At 53.1% G+C, this 18,289-nt stretch overlaps 1 protein-coding gene across 3 annotated transcripts in view; it reads left to right on the forward strand.

Moving 5' to 3' along the window:
- The window catches only part of ADAMTS14 (ADAM metallopeptidase with thrombospondin type 1 motif 14), a 30,246-nt gene that overhangs the window by 8,287 nt on the left and 3,670 nt on the right, over window positions 1–18,289 (forward strand). For 2 of the 3 annotated variants that reach the window (XM_014261640.2, XM_088059516.1), the window contains exons 5-21: window positions 6,850–6,933; window positions 8,112–8,268; window positions 11,147–11,252; window positions 11,357–11,500; window positions 12,062–12,194; window positions 12,302–12,415; window positions 12,566–12,714; window positions 12,917–13,092; window positions 13,904–14,037; window positions 14,285–14,408; window positions 14,518–14,598; window positions 14,821–14,984; window positions 15,439–15,604; window positions 16,291–16,423; window positions 16,556–16,763; window positions 17,327–17,453; window positions 17,912–18,025. In XM_014261640.2, the coding sequence (XP_014117115.2) occupies window positions 6,850–6,933; window positions 8,112–8,268; window positions 11,147–11,252; window positions 11,357–11,500; window positions 12,062–12,194; window positions 12,302–12,415; window positions 12,566–12,714; window positions 12,917–13,092; window positions 13,904–14,037; window positions 14,285–14,408; window positions 14,518–14,598; window positions 14,821–14,984; window positions 15,439–15,604; window positions 16,291–16,423; window positions 16,556–16,763; window positions 17,327–17,453; window positions 17,912–18,025 (2,314 nt within the window). The remainder of the gene's footprint in view (window positions 1–6,849; window positions 6,934–8,111; window positions 8,269–11,146; window positions 11,253–11,356; window positions 11,501–12,061; window positions 12,195–12,301; window positions 12,416–12,565; window positions 12,715–12,916; window positions 13,093–13,903; window positions 14,038–14,284; window positions 14,409–14,517; window positions 14,599–14,820; window positions 14,985–15,438; window positions 15,605–16,290; window positions 16,424–16,555; window positions 16,764–17,326; window positions 17,454–17,911; window positions 18,026–18,289) is intronic. The other variant, XM_088059517.1, reaches the window with a different exon arrangement.

Consider the following 18,289-nt stretch of genomic DNA (forward strand, 5'->3'; position numbering starts at 1 on the left):
TTCCCTGGGTTTAGTGCTTTTCTGTCGCTGCGAGTCTGTTACCCTGGGAAAGGGAATGGGTTTGGGACGGGGAACGGTGCTGCAGGAAGGGCTGTGCCTTCACACTCTGGCATTTAATAGCCGTGGGAATTGGAGGGATGGAAAGCAAAGCCCTTTGATGCTCATCTCCATCACCTTCCCCTTGCCAATGGCAGGGTCTGGCACGTTGGTGCTGTCACTGTCTGTCACCTGAGTCCAAAAGTTCCTCCTGGCTGAGACCGTTTCCTCCTCATCACTGAAGTCTCAGCAAATGCTAGAAGAGAGAATGGTCGTGGCTTACTTAGCTAGAAATTACAATGTTTGTAATTTGTTTGGCAATGATGATGCTCATGATTCATTCTGAATACTGTTTGTTGGTAGAGGAAATATTTGTATAGCTTTTCAGAAGCTTTTTGGAAACCTGTGCAGCTGGATAACCATTCAGGATATGTTTGAAAAGGAGTTTAGAGCAGCTTTACAGTTCCTGCAGCTCTCCTCACTCAGAGGCATGGAGCAGCCTGTGCTAGTTCCCTACACCCCTTTTTATTCCTTTTTAAGGTAAAAGCATCCATATTCCCTGAGAGATCTGGAAGGATCAATATTTATTCATCCATTTGTCTTGAAGGAAGTTTGCTCCTCCAGCATTTGAATGTCTGCAAATATGGTCTACGCTCAAGGATCTCTTTCTCTCTCCCAGTTTTGTTTTGTTTTCCATCCTTTATCCTCCGCTCTATTTATTTTTCTCTAAGTGTTCTTTTACACAATGGTGGAAAAATGTTCAAAAGGCTCAACCAGCTCTGGAATGGCCAAGTTATAAAGATGGTTTTGGGTGGTTGGTTGTTGGTTTGGGCATTATTTCTGCCATATGGACAGCAACGAGGGGGAAATTATCAACGTGGGGAGGATTTGTGGGATTAGAGGGTGATGGGGTGAAGGATGAGTGAAGTGGCTGGTCCCAAACAGGGAGAATGTCGAAGAAGCAAACACCTCCATCTCAATGTTTTATTACCCCGATGCCTGCTGTCCGATGCTCTCAGCATCACTTAAATTCACTCTCTGAACGTTTCTCCCCTGGGTGTATGAAACCCTCCTGCCAGGGGGAAGCCACAGGTCTCCCTGCTCTGCCCTCTGGCTCTTCCCACGTTACAGGGGTCGGAGCTGATGTCATTTTTCCTTTCCGATCCCGGGGGTGAGGGGGGAGCGGGATGGGCACTTTGAGCACCCGGGGATTGTCAGCTTTAATCAAAAGGTCGGTTTTCAGGCGCATTTCATGGTCCCTACCCCGCGGGCAGGACTTTTCAGGGAGTGAATGCCCGGGATGCTGCGCTGGGAGAAGGGAGGACCCGCTGCCTATTCAATTAAAAGCGGCGCTGAAGACTTTAATGAGGCGAGGGGGAGAGAACCCCCAGGATAATACAGGCAACAAATACTTCCCCCCAAGTATTATTTCCTTCTATATATTCTCCCCCCACCCCCTTCCCCTTCTTTCTTTCTTTCTGGTTTTTTAGTGCGTTTTCTTTCCAGCTTTGCCGTGACCTCCGTCCGCCTCCTCTTCCCTTGGCGCCGCCTCGTTTCCTTACCGGCTCAAATTGCCTTAAAACACCCGATTCAGCAGAAAAAAAAAGGAGAGAGTCCTGCTTTCTGGCCTGGGTGGCAGAGGGAGGGAGAGAGGAGGATGCCGGGGGGCTGGCAGGGAGGAGCCTGCAGGGACCACCCAGCAGAACATTAATCCCATTAGTTGGAGGCAAAGGGATGAAGGATGAGAGGCTTGGCCAGCCCTCTAACGAGGAATGGACTTAACGAGCTGGGAGCCAACTGGGAAAGTTTTCCTGTCGAGATGTATCCCAAGGAAAAGGGGCAACGAGTTTGGAAGCAATGGTAAACTTTCCTGGCTTTTTCTGAGGTCTTCACTGAGCGCCGAGGGAGCAGTGGGACACGTATCCCTTCCCAGCGCTGCTGTAGGTAGGGTCCCGGGGCTCTTCCCAAGACACAAAACCCTTTATTAGGATCTCTGTGTCGGCTGAAGCTCGGTGATAAATGATTTGTCACGGAGAAAAGCTTTTTTTTTTTTTTAAAAAAAAAAAGAAACAGACCCCACAGCCCTTATTTCATTGCCAGAAATGTGGATGCTTTTCAGTGAAGGGCGCTGTGTCCATGCCGGGAAGCTGACATGAGGATGACTGCTCCTTTTGTGCACCTAAGAGCTTCCCTGCAGGCAGGCTGCCTTCCCTGCTAGCTCCCAGCCTGCATTCCCAGCCTGCCCTTCCCTTCTTGGCCCCAGGAATTTGGGGTCAGGTTGGAGTGAGTGGGAAAGGCACGACTCCCCCTCTGCCGTCAGTCGCTGAGCATGTCTCCGCTCTGAGCATCCACCTAAACCAAAACCGGTCTGTCGGGCTCTTGGGATGAATGTTTGGTGATGTGGTGGCTCTGGAAAGCCATTCCCCTCTCTTGCTTGCTGCCTGTGATGTTATGGAAGGCAAATTAGGATCCCCCAGCCATGGTGACCGCTGAGATCAAGGGCTGGGAACCAGGAGGGGATCCAGCACCCCAGAAAAGGAAGAGGAGAGGAAATATTCAGTGCTTTGCTCTGATTTCCAGTCTCTTGCCCTTCAGGGAGTTGGGTTTCTTGGTTTTCTCTGCCAGATTTCCCACTGCTCATCCCTGATCCTTTCAAGTCTGGAGATGGCTCCATGTGGAGGGGAGAAGCCAAGCTATGGCTGTGTTAAACCTGGCTCTGGTCTCAGCTGCTTTCCTGGGCTTTTGTCGGATATTGCCCTTGATTTGGTGAAGGATGCAAAAGTACTTGGTGTTTTCCCATTGTTTCGGGTTACTAGGGAAACCCCATGAGTCAGAGCCCTCTCCAGGCTGGGACTTGCCTGGCTCCAGCTGAAATTATTGTTCCCAAGGGCAGAGCAACAAAGAGTGCTACTGAGACCCCACAGAAGAGGAGGTTTGGGAGCAAAAATTAAACCTTCAGCTTTAATTTTAACCTGTGTGTGTTTTTCTCTTAGGTGTGGCGTTTATGAGCCACTTCCTTGCTAACTGATAATGCCATAAAAACAACAAAAAATGCCTCTGATGTCTCTCATGTGTCCATGCACTTTTCCCTACCCCTCTGTACAGGCTTATGTGTTTGTTGCTATTTTTTTGGGACAACCTGCCTTGTTCTGTAGAGAGCTCTGATCAAATCTGGTCTCGCCCTGCACAACAATTCTCCCCTTCCTCTGTTCCTCCCCACAGATAATGTGGGTCAGCCCTCACAGAGGTGACATTATGCATTATGCAAGCCCAAAAATGTGCTAAGGGGGACTTTCCCCTCCCTTCCTAAACCCCCAGCCCCTGCAAAGAGGCTCAGGGCGAATCCAGCAGCCTGAAAACCGAGCGAGGGAATAAAAGAAAGGAGTTTAAGGATGACTTGGCTGTTCCGAGTAAGCGATCCCGGCGTTTTGAAATGTCAGCTATTCTGCTGCTTTGGCAAATTCTTCTCGTGTCTCTCCCTTTGTTTTCCTTCCCTGAAGAACGGCGAGGTCTAGACCTCGTTGCCAGTGCGGTTTTGCTGTCGGGATCTCGCGTCTGGGGCTGCAGACGCGGGGCTGGCCAGAGGTTTGCAGGGATTTAGGGAGGCAGCCTGCCCTGCTCCCAGCTTGTCATGTTCCTTGCACTGTAAAGCATTGCTGCTGTCTCCTTGGTGTTGCAGGGTTGGGGGGAGTCCTACGGGGTGGCTGTTCCTGCTGGTTTGCTCTTAACTCACAGAGACCCTAAAGGGCTGGGCTGTTCATAGGGGTGAAAATTCCATTTTAAATGAAAGAGGAGAGCATTTCTTGCCAGGTGACAGTGTGAAACAGGCTGAGCGTGGATGAGAGGGATAAGAAGATCTTTATCCCATGGCTTCAGGGATGTGGGTCCCTTTACTGGAACCCTTTGCTGAACAGGTATTTTTGGGGGGAGAGGTTTCTCTGAGGACACCAGCTTGCTTAATGGCATCTGCAGAGGGCAGGGGGAGTTGTGCCAAGCCTGAAAAATGCTCAGTGGGTGAATTTCCATTTCCAGGGTGATGCTTGGCCACCCCAGCTCCATCCTCACTTCTTCCACAGGCACTTGGAGCACTTGGGGGAAGCTGGCCCTGCTGATGTCCCACCCCAAAACTTGGGGCCTGCACGGTCGCAGCCCTTGCCACAACCAGTGCCAAGCCCTTTTGACATGATTCTTTTTCCCCCTCAATCAATTATTTATATCTGGCTGTGAAGGGAAGTCTGTAGCCTTGGGCAGTCTGGTTCCACATCTGCTTTCTGAATTAACCCCAAAGGTCGCTGCTGAGCTGGTATTGGTTAGGTGCAGATCCCTGCCTAAACCCTGGACTAAGCAGGGGCTGGGCTTTAGGTCAACTCTTCGTTGGGGAGAGGGAGCTCCAGGTCCCTGTGAGCAGGAGGAGAGTGGGATTTAACACTGCTTCACAAGGAAGATTTATGGAATTAAGTCCCATCTTGGAATAATACAGCAATATCTACTGAGCATCCTGCCAAAATATCCTGTGCAGCTGGGAAGGGAGAGGTCTGTGCTGCTCCTCTTGATGCTCCCAGTCACAGCAAGGTCAGATCGTGGCTGGTAGAGAGGTCCCTGAGGCAGGAACGTGGCTCAGCCTGATGGATTGAGGGGTCCTCAGGAGCAGGCAGCAAGCAGCAGGGTGCTGGTGGATGACCACAGAATCCTAAAATCATGGAAAGGTTTGGAAGGGAGGTGAAAGCTCATCCCATTCCAGCCCCCTGCCATGGGTCTGGACACCTTCCACCATCCCAGGTTGTTCCAAACCCATATCAAACCTGACCTCAAGCACTTCCAGGGATCCAGAGGCAGCCACAGCTTCTCTGTGCTGGGGCCTCCCCACCCTCTGTTCCATCTAACCCTACCCTCTGTCTGAAGCTCCAGCTCCTGACAAGTGCTGGGGGTGAAGGAAAATGCGTGAAGATTTGGGAAAGTGAAAGAAAAGGTTGTGTTTCCTGTCTTGTTCCCCAGACTGCCCCCCAAGGTCCAGCTCTGCATCTCTTCAAGCACGATTTTGATTCCCCCACTTTCCCAGCCTGCCATATTACCGATATTTTTGTAAGGGATCACACTTAGGACCTGGGATTTCTCTGAGATGCCAAAGCCGCCTACATCCTAAAACCCAGGGCTGAGCCTGACATCCCTGGGGAGCTGCAGCTCCTCGCTGGGCTGGATCCTTTGTACCTGAGTAATGTTTGCAGCTGCAACACTGCGTGACCTTCCACCCTCCTGTGCTCCTCCCCCCAAAAATAGGGTTGGGATCAGAGAAAAATCCATCATATTCTCATAATTCTTACAAAAGGGGGAGGGTGAAGGAGCAGCCCACCCATGGAAAGCAGGGATGAGCTGAGGGTGGGTTGGCCAGCGTTGTATTTCCACACTGATGAATAAAATACCCCGCGGCCCTTGCAGCTTCTGCATCCAAAGGGATGTGTTAATGGGGGTGGACTGGCAGTTTATTGGTTGATTTTAATTTTTATAATCGATTTTTGCTGCATTCAAGGCTCAGGATCTGCATTACCTCTCTGCATGGCTCTGAGGCACCCCATGGGAGTATTGGTTGTCATGGGGAAAAGGTTAACACTGGGTTTTTGGGTTTAAAACTGTCCTGAGTGGGTACTTCAAATGGAATCCCAGGCTGGAAACTGGGGCGGCTTGTAAAACACTGGGGAATGGCTGACTTGGACTTGGGTAGCAGTAAAAGGGTAGTTGTCATCCAGCCCTTGATGTAAGATTGAAAAACCCCAAAGGAATGTAGGAAAAAGTAGAAAAAATCCATAAATCTACCTTCATAACCCCCATCTAGTCTGGAAAGCTATGACAGAGCTGAGGCAAATTAGTCCCTCCTCGGGCAAAGCTGAAAAAGTCTATTTTAATTAAAATATGAATTATACTCAATATTAAAAATGGTCTTGATTCGTTCTCCTTGACTTCTGCAGTGAACCCCCATTTGTAGAACTGTTCATTTGAGAGGCTTTTTGGGGAGAAGAAAGTCCCATTCCCCAAAATCAGGGTGTTTTTCCTCCCTGGGCCGTGTTTTCCCACGTGCTTTGCAGGAGGTGCAGGGTCTCACATGGGTTTGTGGTTGCCCACTCCGTGCCTCTCTCCGTGTCACTGGGCTCAGCTCTCCGAGACGTTTCCCTGAGGTGTCCTACTCTCTTGGTAGTGTTTAGGAGTAGAATTTGTTTACTCATCCTGGAAACACAGAAGGAAAAGGTTGTAGCTGGTTATTTCCTTTGCAAGGTCATTTTTTAACAGCCGAGGATGGTACAAATCTCGTTGACTCATGAGCCCTCCCTGTTCTCTTCATTGTGTTGCCTTCTCCTGGGATTTCTGGAGCCATAGGTCAGGTTTGACTCACTGATGTGACTGAGGAAAGCCCTGGCTTTGGGGAGAGGCAAAGGATTGTATCAAAAAGACATTTTTCCTTTGGATGCTGGAGAATTTCCATCCCTCTGAGGGATTCATATTCCAAAGGGGCAGTGGCTCATTGAGAAATGCGGTGGAGGAAACGCAGCCCTTGATGGAAATGGGTGATGTCATTGACCATCTGAGCCATTCCTGGGGAAATTTTGGCTTGTTCCAGCTTGGCTTTTTGACTTTGTGCTTGTTACACGTGGGAAAATGGGAAAAAGAAAACCCTTCCCACAGTGGGAGGAGGCGGGGATGAGGTCTTTGCACCTGGTCTTGGAAAGCCTGGAAGGGTGTGGAACGTGGCAGCGTTGGAGGGGCTTGAGAGCTGGGGATGGCCTGAACTTCTTCCCTGTTGGATTTCCCTCCCTTCTTCAGGTGGATGAAATTTACCACGACGAGTCCCTGGGCGTTCACATCAACATCGTGCTGGTCAGGATGATCATGGTGGGATATCGCCAGGTAAATCCGGCGCGCCGACGTGGCGAGCGGGAGACGCTCTAATGTTTATTTAGCACTTAGCCAAGCCCGGGCTTGGGAAAATGTGGCAGCTTGTTGGAGCCCAGATGATAACTGTGCTGGTCAGGGGTGAATTTGAACCCTCCTTAGCCTGCTTTTTGGGAGCTGAGGGCCTGGCTAGCCCCCCTCAGGGAGGTGGTGGGTGGGTGGCTGTGGTCTGCTGTTACGTGCTTGCTCTGGGATGTGGGGAAAAGCACGGAGGCTTCCTCAGAGCTCTGTAGATGATGGGATGAAGGTGGCTTCCCCCACTGAGAGGAGCTGCACATTAGTGAGGAGAAGCTGAGGGTCTCCTTGAGCTGTCCTGTAGCTCTCGTGTGGCTTGGGCATGGCCAGGAAAAGAGTGGGAAGGTTTCCTGAGAAGTTTTTGTGTGGTTTCTCAGGCTGCACTTGTTTTGTAAGGCTTGTTCGAGCACAGCAGCCAGATTTTTCATTAAAAACAATGTGATTTTCTGTACTTTTTTTGGGGCAAGCCCCTGTCCCACAGGAAGTGTTCTAGCAAAGGTGTTAATGACTCAACACAGTGATGTCTCTGTGTGTGTGTGATCCACAAATAAGACCGGTTAGGTCTTGGAAAAAAATTTCCTTATTGTAGAAATATGCTTGCCTGGCAGAAACCCACCACATCCTTGAGATCCAGGGATGGTCCTGAGGAGCAGGGATAAGGATGGAGGCTGGCCCATTTTTGGAGGCTTCCCATGGGACCAGGAACATCATCTCTAGCTGTGAACAATCCGTCTGGCTTCCTCCCAGCAGCGTTTGTGCTCTGGGCTGGAGGTTGACCTGTGGAGGGGAAGGGATTTGGAGCTGTGGTGATACAGCGGGATGGGAACTGCCAGGCTCTGTTAGGGATGATTTATCCTTCCCAAAGCCAGCTCTGGAGGCAGCTGCTTTGTCCAGCTACGCCACTTCTCAGCTTCAGGGGACGATGTAGGAAATGAGGAGCAGATGTTTGAATGCAGGAGAGATCTCAGCTCACCACTGTTTAGATCTGATGCTTCCCGAGCGAGTCCTCCTGCATCTTCTCGTCTCCCACTTGGGATAAAACCTCTTTGGCTTCCAGGGGAAGGGCGACACCTCTTCCTTTCCCTTCCCCAGCAGTGGGTTTTCCACTCTCTCCGCAGTCAGTCAGCCTGATCGAGCGGGGGAACCCGTCGCGGAGCTTGGAGCAGGTGTGCCGCTGGGCGCACTCGCAGCAGCGCTCCGACCCGGAGCACGCCGAGTACCACGACCACGCCGTCTTCCTCACCAGGCAAGATTTTGGGCCTGCAGGTATGCAAGGTACTGTATTTGTCTCGATCAGGTATGTGCAGTTTGCTGCGAGGGGGAAAGCCAGCGAGGGGTGAGAGGATTTCTTGCGAGCACAGTCTGTTTCTTGGCCAGCAAGGTCCAGAAAAAGGTTATAAAAATCGGTGTTGTTTTTTTTTTTTGTCCTCCACGTGGTGAAGAAGAGAGACAGACAGAGAATTAATCCAGAGCCTCAACCTGAATGGATAAAATGTCTATTTATACTCCTGCTCTTTGATTTCATTTACCAGTGCTCCCCTTGGCCCAAAATGCCTTAAAAATATAAAAACAAGTTAAAAAATGATGAAATACAACAGGAAGCCCCATAGGGACAATCAATTTATTCTGTCCTCTGGAGGACCTTTAAAATCTGTTTTTCTGTGGATTTATTTCTTGGACACGGGAGCATTCCATGAACCCTGGGCCAAAGAGGAAGTTTTACTGCAGGAATCTCTCACCCTCTTGGTGCAGAGATTGTGCCGGTGTGGTCTGAGAAGTTGGAGGCCTTGCTAATAAAAATCTTCAGCAATTTTCAGGGAAACCTTCTGACGTTTCATGGCTCCGTTGGGAAAACAGCTGCATTGGTGTTATCACGAGAGGTGACTTTTCCCAGTTCTGAGCCTGCTGCTTCCAAATTCCCATCTCCTCCTTTCCACACTGGTGGCCAGGTCTGGATTTCTGTCAGGAGGCTCCATTTGATGCCGTGAATGGGGTGGGTATTGTCGCCCTGGTCTGTAGCACAACTCCTCCTGGTGGAGGAAGGAAAGGTGGAGAAGGAAACCTGTCCTAACTTGGATTACCTCCCTGAAAAGGATCCCCCTCAGCAGGAGATGAACCTCAGGAGATATCCAGCTGGAAACCCTCCTGAGGGTGCTGTGGCCACCAAACAGCAGAGCTTGGGTTGTGCCTGAGACTCTGGTCTCCTTGTCCAGAGTCACAGGGGTGAAATACCGGCTTTTGTTTCGTTTTTCTAGACCCTTCCTGGCAAAGTGACTGTGTCCAAAGGCATTTGTGAGAGGACCATTTTTGGCAGACTCCCGAGGCTGCCCCTTGGTGGGAAGGAGTCGTGAGATCGATGGGGTAGCCCTGCTCTAGGGGTGCTCCCTCCAGCAGCTCCTTCCCCTTTTCCCTGGCTCTCTGCTTGCCACACATCCCCAGGACTCTCTGGAAGTCCCCATGGTTGCCGTGTCCTTGCCTGGCTGTGCTGCATGGCACAAGGAGCTCCTCATCCACTGGGAATTTCCCTCTGAGTGGGCTGCTGGAATAGTAACTCTGCTTGCTCTTGCCTCTTTCCCCCAAAACAAAGTCCTTGCGGATCCCCAGCACCCCTGTTAAGCTCAGGGATGTGTGGAATGAAGGACTAGAGCGTGGCACCAAATTATCCCTGCCCTTTGAAGAGAAAAGCAGTGGACAGATGGGTTGTAAATTATTTATTGCTGCTGTAGAGGTCTTGTCAACACCCAAAGAGTTTCCGTGTCTCTCTGCAGTGGGTGGCACAGGGGGATTTTCTGGCCTGAAGGATGCTTGTGCTCAGAATTAAATATTTTTCCAGGTAGTTGCTTCTCACCGTCGTTCTCCTGTGAGAATCTTTTATACTCATTCCAATTCTTACTGGAGTCTTCATTACAAAAAACTGCCTTTGTGAGCATCCACCTTTTCGTATTCCATTGTCCCATCTCCCATCCACAGCTTCTCTGGTTGGGAATTTATCCAACTTTCATCCTACACAAAATAGATTTGCCCTCCCCCTGTAGAGGAAGCTTCCCACAACTTTATCCTTTCTTGTGGAAAGTTTCACGGGAGGGGATAAAAGTATTTTCAAAGGATTTATCCAGGGCTTGTTTTATTCCTCTGTGGTTAAACCCCATTATGGGAGTGACTTGGTGTGGATCGAGCATCCCACAAGGATGGGGGGACTCCGTGGATCCCGTGGTTTGGCCAGGGTGGGTGTAGGGATGTGCACTTCCCTCAGCTCATCAGCACCCTTCTCCTGCTGCTGCCCACTCCTGGCTCACTGAACTCTCCTCTTCCAGCATCCCAGTCCCCAGGGCACGATTATCCAGCATGGTCCTGCCCTGCTTTTGCCTCTCTGACCTTTAAGTCCTTCCTTCACTAACTCCCTTGATGCCAAAAAGGGTCAGCCTTAAAAAAAAAAAATAAAAAAATAAAAAGCATAAAAAACTTTGGGGGAGTAAATTCTGGAGTGTTGCCAACAAGCTAATGGAATTGGGCAGAAATAAGGTGAAAAAGAAAGGAAAAAGTGACCAAAATGGATGTGATGTGTTGCTGCCTGGGCAGGGGAAGATTTCTCTGCCCACAGCTGCCCCACTGCACTGCACTTGATCGAGGGCTGGGGTCCTGGGGCCGGGGCGGGTGCATGCGCTCCATGGGGGAGCAGGGCTGTGGTTTTGGCAGGGCTCTGGGGAGCACTTCATGCCTTTCCTTCTCTCTCTTTTTCCTTCTTTATTTGTTTTAAATGAAGAAGAACGCGGTGGATGCCGATCCTGGGCTGGGAGGCGATGGCCACCCACAGTGACAGGGTGTTGTGGGTGCTGTTTCTGCCCTCCTGCCTGCCCAGCTGTGTCGGCACTAGGGCACAGCGGTGCCAGCAAGCCCCAGAGCAACCTCTGCTGGCTTTTGGCACTGGGGTGGTCACGCTGGTGAGCAAGTCCTGGGCTGCCATCCAAGTGACCTGGGCAGCCCCTCCTCTTCAGCGCCTTCCCCTCTGTTTTCTCTGCTGTTGCGGTGAAGCCAGGCTATGTATTTGTGTTTTGGGGGGTTTTTTTCCTTAATTTTTCATTTTTTCCCCTCCTCTCTCAAAGGTTTTCTCTCTCCTCTCCTCCTCTGTCCTCCCCTCCTGTCTTTGCCCCAGGCTACGCTCCGGTGACGGGGATGTGCCACCCTCTCCGCAGCTGCACCCTCAACCACGAGGACGGCTTCTCCTCGGCCTTCGTCGTCGCCCACGAGACCGGACACGTGTAAGTGCTGGGGGGCAGAGCTGGCTGTGCTGCTGCCCCTCTCCTTGCAAAGGGGGCTTCCTGCTGCGCTGCAGGCGCCGATCCCATGGGATTTTCCCCTCCAGGTTGGGCATGGAGCACGACGGCCAGGGCAACCGCTGCGCCGATGAGACCAGCATGGGGAGCATCATGGCGCCGCTGGTGCAGGCCGCCTTCCACCGCTACCACTGGTCCCGCTGCAGCAAACAGGAGCTCAACCGCTACATCCAGTACGCCCCTTCCAGCTGGGAGGGGATGGTCTCCCTTCAGATCGTGGCTGGTGGCTTTTGGTAGCGAAAGATGCTGGAGTGCCTCTGGAGACGGGCTGGGAGAGCTGGGGGTGTTCGGCCTGGAGAAGAGAAGGCTCCAGGGAGACCTTGGAGCCCCTTCCAGTGCCTAAAGGGGCTCCAGGAGAGCTGGAGAGGGACTTGGGGCAAGGGGGAATGCCTTCCCACTGTCAGAGAGTTGGGTTAGATGGGATATTAGGAAAAAGTTCTTTCCTGTGAGGGAGGTCAGGCCCTTGCAGAGGTTGCCCAGAGCAGCTGTGGCTGCTCCTGGATCCCTGGAAGTGTCCAAGGCCAGGCTGGACTTTGGGGCTTGGAGCAGCCTGGTCTAGTGGAAGGTGTCCCTGCCATGGCAGGGGATGCAAGTCTATGGCCTTGAAGGACCATTCCGACCCAAACCATTCTAGGTTTCCATGATAATCCAAATTTCTCAGTAGCTGGATTTGGAGAGTGGCCTGGAGCTGAGGGATGGGGTGACGGAAGGAGATCCTCTATCTGACCCTGCAGCTCCTACGACTGCCTCCTGGATGACCCCTTTGAGCACCAGTGGCCCACCTTACCCGAGCTGCCGGGAATTAATTATTCCATGGACGAGCAGTGCCGCTTCGACTTCGGCGTGGGCTACAAGACGTGCACGGCGGTGAGTACGGGCTGTATGGCCACTCCATCCCCCCTTCCCGAGATCCCCGGCCAGCCTGGCTGCCACCAGCCGCTGCTGTCCCAGCCCAGCTGCTCTGTGCCCCCCAGTTCCGCACCTTCGACCCCTGCAAGCAGCTGTGGTGCAGCCACCCGGACAACCCCTACTTCTGCAAGACCAAGAAGGGGCCGCCCTTGGATGGGACCGAGTGCTCTCCTGGGAAGGTGAGGGCTGGTCCTGCTCCCTGTGGGAGGGATGCGATGAAGAGCACCTTCCTCCCATGCTCTACCATTCCTGTAGCGCTGTGGGTGCTCTCCACTGGTGCTGAGCGCTTTGGGAGAGGTCTGGAACTCATTCCTTCTCCTCCCTTCCAGTGGTGCTTCAAGGGCCACTGCATCTGGAAGACATCAGAGCAGCCTTACAGCCAGGATGGCAGCTGGAGCTCCTGGTCCAAGTTTGGCTCGTGCTCCAGGACCTGCGGGGGAGGCGTGCGATCCCGCAGCCGGAGCTGCGACAACCCGCCGTACGTCTGGACTTTGCCTCCCTCCCTTTTCCCAACTGGAAGTGGCCGTGAGCCAGAGGTTCCTGGCTCTTCCCCTCGTTGGCAGGGATGGGGACATCCGTTCCCGCGGGAGCTGTGCCGTGTGTTGGGGCGCTGAGCTGTGCTGGGGTTGAACACCATCCCCTCTCCAGCGCTCTTACAGCCCGCTGGGTTTATCTTCCAGCCCGGCGTACGGAGGGCGCCAGTGCCCGGGAGCCACCTACGAGTACCAGGTGTGCAATGCCGAGGAGTGCCCGGGGCCCTATCAGGATTTCCGTGCCCAGCAGTGCTCCAAGCGCAATTCCTACTACACCCACCAGAACAGCAAACATTCCTGGCTTCCCTACGAGCATCATGACGGTGAGTGGCAGCGGGTCCTAGCAAGGGAGCCAAATTCCTCCAGAGGACTCTGCCCTGGTGGCCATCACCCTGGGATGGAGACTGTGCCAGCTGCACACATGTTGGGTGGTGGGAAGCTCCTGAGCTGGAAACTGTTGTGCAATAAGCCAGCATCAGGCAGCCAGCTTTTTAAAATCACGGAATCACAGGACGGTTTGGGTTGGAAGGGCCCTTAACGATGATCTCATTCCAACCCTGCAGCCGTGGGCAGAGACACCTTCCAGTAGACCAGGTTACTCACAGTTGGAAGAACACTTCCAGGGATCCAGGGACGGCCACAGCTTCTCTGGGCAACCTGTGCCAGGGCCTGCCCACCCTCACAATATAGAATTTCTTCCCAATACCCCATCTAACCCTGCCTTCTGTCAGTTTGAAGCCATTCCCCCTTGTCCTGTCACTCTGGGCTTTTCTCCTTGTCCAAAGTCCCTCTCCAGCTTTCTTGGAGCCCCTTCAGGTACTGGAAGGGGTTCTAAGTTCTCCCTGAAGTCTTCTGTTCTCCAGGCTGAGCACCCCCAGCTCTCCCAGCCTGGCTCCAGAGCATAGCTGCCTACTTGCATTGCAGCCTCATGTAGAGTGTCCTGTCCTGCCTTTAATTTCCTGAGTGTACCGGGCAAAAGTGCGGGCTCGGGAGATCAGCCACATGAATATCCTGGGCTTTGGAATTGTGGCAGCTCAGTACAAGCTGAGATGGGTTTCTGTCTAATGAATTTCCACAACCCCCTTTTCCCCCCCACCTCCCTTTTTCTCCCCATTGCCCTTTCCCTTCCCGCAGATGCTCAGAAGTGTGAGTTGATCTGCCAGTCCGAGGGCACGGGAGACGTGGTGTTCATGAACCAGGTTGTTCACGACGGGACCCGCTGCAGCTACCGAGACCCCTACAGCGTCTGCGTCCGGGGAGAGTGCGTGGTAAGGAGCTGTTGTGGGGCTGTCCCTGTCCTTTCCCTGGCCAGGAGAGAGCTCAGCTCCTTTGGGGCACGTGTTTTGCCCCGGGGGGAAAAGCCTGTGTGCAGCAAAGGGGATGGCTGGGCCGCAGGGCTGTAACCCTGGGCTGGGCTGCAGGGGTGTAACCCTGGGCTGGGCTGCAGGGGTGTAACCCTGGGCTGGGCTGCAGGCATGTAACCCCAGGCTTGTCCTCTCCTCCCCTGGGTGCCAGCACGTCGGCTGTGACAAGGAGGTTGGCTCCCTGAAGCAGGATGACAAGTGTGGGGTCTGCGGTGGGGACAATTCCCACTGCCGGACAGTGAAGGGCACGTTGGCCAAGACCCCCAAGCAGCCAGGTGAGAGGGCTGGGTGGGTTTGGAAGCGGATTCACGAGCTGGATTCATGCGTCCAGTTGGATGAAACCTGCTCTTTCTCTTCCCTCCATCCTTCGTCCCTCCCTTTCAGGTGTTTTGAAGATGTTCGAGATCCCAGCTGGAGCAAGGCACCTTCAGATAGAAGAGATGGAGCCAGCATCCCACAGCATCGGTGAGCATGCCCCAGTCCCTCCCTTCACCCTTTCCCTTCACCCTTTCTCAACCCTTTTCTCATCATTTTCACAAAAGGGGGTCTTGTTTAGGTCATTCCCACCCTCCAAAGCGAGTGAATGATATTGAGGGAGGGAATGATATTGATACTATCTCCTTTTATTTATTATATTGAAAATATAATTTTATTTATTATATTGAAAATATCTCCTTTCTCTTCCAGTTGTTAAGAATCAAGCCACGGGGAACTACATCCTGAATGCCAAGGGCAAAGAAGCCAAAAGCCAAGTGTTCATTGAGATGGGCTTGGAGTGGGAATACGCTGTGGAACAAGGCAAGGAGAGCCTGAAAACCAGCGGTCCCCTGCACGAGGCCATCAGTGTTTTGGTAAGCCTGGCTGGCACATGCTCTGGGGAGCTTGGGGACAACTGTCACAGACAGGGGAGGTGATCTGAGCTGTGATGTGGCAGGTGATGGAAGGATGTGGGATGGAGGAAGAGTGTGGGGCACGTCATTAAATCCAGGGAATGAGCCAGCCAAAAGCAAAGGGTGACGAGCTGCGTGAGGGAATGGCACGAGGACATGTTGCTTGGGCACTTGCCTTTGAGTCCAGCTGCATTTTGCTCTGCAGCAATTGCTTGTGACTCCAAATCCCATTTTAGTTATGCTGGTATGTGGGGAATTAGAGGCTGGGTTCCCTGGACATGCAGGGAATGGTGGGCCTGTTGCTCCCATCCATCCCTGTTCGTCCCCAGTTTTGGGTGTAAGCCACCTCGCCACGTGGCCCCTTTCTCATGGCATCGTTCTTCCCCCTCTCTGACTGCTCCCTCTGTGCCTGCAGGTCATCCCTCAGGAGGAGGAGGCGAGGAGCAGCCTCATGTACCGGTACATCATCCACGAAGACCTGCTGCCCATGATTGGAAATAACAATGTCCTGCTGGAGGAGATGGATTCCTACGAGTGGGCCCTCAAGAGCTGGTCCCAGTGCTCCAAGGCATGTGGAGGAGGTAACTTCCTCTTCGTAACAGCCTGCAGGGCATGCTTGGGGGGATGCTTGGGTATGGTAGAGGGTGTGTGAGCCCCTTGGGGCATCCCTGGCACGGGGAAATTATTGCCAAGCAGTTTAAGTGAGCATTTTAAGAGGATTTCTTACAAAAACAGGCTTTCGTGATTGTGTGTGCGTACCTTTGTCTGTCTACCCATGGACCTGCTATGATTTTTGAATTCCTTGGCTGTTTTTAACTGGGTTTGAGCCAAAAAACAGTGATTTTGAAGATGCCCACTACTAAAGTTTGCACAGAAATAGGTGTGAGGTTTGCAGGTGAAAGCAAAGCTTCCATATGGCCACTGGGATCTGACCCTCAGATCATGGGGAACACCTTGTGCTCTGGGAACCAGAGTGGTTTGGGTTGGAAAGAACCTTTAAAGGTCACCTGGTCCAAACCCTTGCCAGGGGCTGGGACATTTTCCACGAGCTGTGTGCACTCCACAGCAGCCTGGGGGACCCCGGGGTGGGATCCAGCAGCCACACGAGCATCCTCAGCAAACCTTGGCTCCCTCCTGAGTGGTGACATCTGAGAGTTCATATCCCAGCAGGGATGCAGGAGATGCAGGGATGCAGGGATGCAGGCCTGGGGGAAGCTGGAGGGACTCCCACACCCATCACCTCCCTGCCCACTCTCTGCCCCCTCAGGCATCCAGTACACCAAGTACGGCTGCCGTCGGAAAAGCGACAACCGGATGGTGCACAGGAACTTCTGTGACAACGGCAAGAAGCCGAAGCCAATCCGGAGGCGCTGTAACCTCCAGGAGTGCTCCCAGCCCATGTAAGTCCTCTCTGTGTGGCCCAAGGTGCTCCCATCCCTCTCGGGGCTGCGTTGGGAGCGTTTCCAGCCGCTTCCCAGCTCAAGCATCGCCTCACAAACACCTTCTCCATGTCCATCTTCCCACCCTGGCAGGTGGGTGGCGGAGGAGTGGGGCGCCTGCAGCCGCTCCTGCGGGAAGCTGGGGGTGCAGGTGCGGGTGGTGCAGTGCTTGCAGCGCCTGCAGGACGGCACCAACCGCACCCTGCACACCAAATACTGCCCTGGGCAGCGCCCCGAGACGCGCCGGCCCTGCGGCCGCCTGCCCTGCCCCGCCCAGTGGAGGACGGGAGCCTGGTCCGAGGTGAGGAAGGCCCTGGAAGGAGGTGGGTGTGAAGGTCAGGTGCTTCTAGGGGTGACAGAATTGAATCCTGGAATAGTTTGGTTAAAAGGGATCTGTAAAGGTCATCTAGTCCAACCCCCACCCCGGCATGGACAGGGATGCTTTCCATTAGCCCGGGTTGCTCAGAGTCCCATCCGGCCTGGCCTTGGTGGAGATAAGGGTACAAGAAACAGTGAGGTTTTCACAGAATCCTGGAATGGTTTGGATTGGAAGGGACCTTAAAGCCCATCTCATTCCAACCCCTTGCCTTGTTCAGGTCACCTTCCACTAGACCAGGTTGCTCCAAGCCTGGCTTTCAATACTCCAGGGATGAGGGAACAAGAAAAGATGAGAGAGGGGAGAGCATCCCTGCGCAGAGAGAGCGTGAGGGTTTGGGAGACAGGGAGGGAAACCCCATCTCCGAAAGCAGTATCCACCTGGGGAACAGCCATCAGCACATCCTGGGGTGCTGTGGGGGTGTGGGGGCTGCCCCCCCGCCATTGCTGACTGCCTGCCTGTCTGTCTGTCTGTCTGTCTGGGCGCAGTGCTCGGTGACCTGCGGGGAAGGCGTCCAGCAGCGGCAGGTGGTGTGCAAGGGCAGTGACGGTGGTGCACGCTGCGAGGGTGACAAGCCAGAGGCCATCCAGGGCTGCCACGTGGCTCTCTGCCCAGGTGAGAGGAGGAGGAGGAGGAGGAGGAGGAAGAGGAGGAGGTGGTGGTGGTACTGGGATGGGGCATGAACTGGTGGGGATCAACCCCCACCAATGCCTCCAGCCCGCTGTGGCTTCAGGGGATGCCAGCGGGGACAGGGTTGGGTTGAACACCCCTGGTGCTGCTGACAATAAAAAAATACTAAAAGCCAGCCAAAATATTTCCCTTCTCTGCTCTTAGCCCTGGCATTGGCTGGTTCTGGGTTTTCTGGCAGTTTGAACGTGTGATGAGCTGATGGAGACGGGCACCCTCGAGTTTATCTTGGTTGGGGTTTGAGTGGCTTAAACGCTGGGTGCTGAAGGGATTTAATTTTTTAAGGAGATCCCTCAAAACAAACCAAACACCCTGCTGAGGTATTTTTGAGTGCCCTCAGGCCTCCCCCTGAGTGGCTGCTGGGCATGGTGGTGCTCTCTCTGCAGGGAAGCTCTCCGGCAGCACCGCCAGCGCCGATGCCGGTGACCACGGCACGACCAAAGGGCAGCAGCGGGTGCCCCAGGACGGAGCCAAAAACCCCGTGAGCAAGATCTCCTCCAGTAAGTGCCCGTGTGATGTGGGATAACCCTCCTGATTTTGGTTTTTTCAGGGCTGAGATTTTTTTGGGATACTTTTTTACGGGGAGTTTTGCTTATTTTAGTTTTGTGTTAGGAAGAATGTTTTAAAGTTTTGTTAGGTTTTTGTTTTTCGTGTTTATTAATGTATTATTAAGAGACTTGGTAGGCTTTTCCAGACTTTTTGCTCAAGTTCAACTCAACTGGCTAAAATTGGTTCGAATGGCACAAAATGGCTTCGAAATGCGC

This window comes from Pseudopodoces humilis, chromosome 9, assembly GCF_049639895.1.
Source record: "Pseudopodoces humilis isolate 2021_Gansu_Grassland_sample_001 chromosome 9, ASM4963989v1, whole genome shotgun sequence".
Classification (NCBI taxonomy): Eukaryota; Metazoa; Chordata; class Aves; order Passeriformes; family Paridae; genus Pseudopodoces; species Pseudopodoces humilis.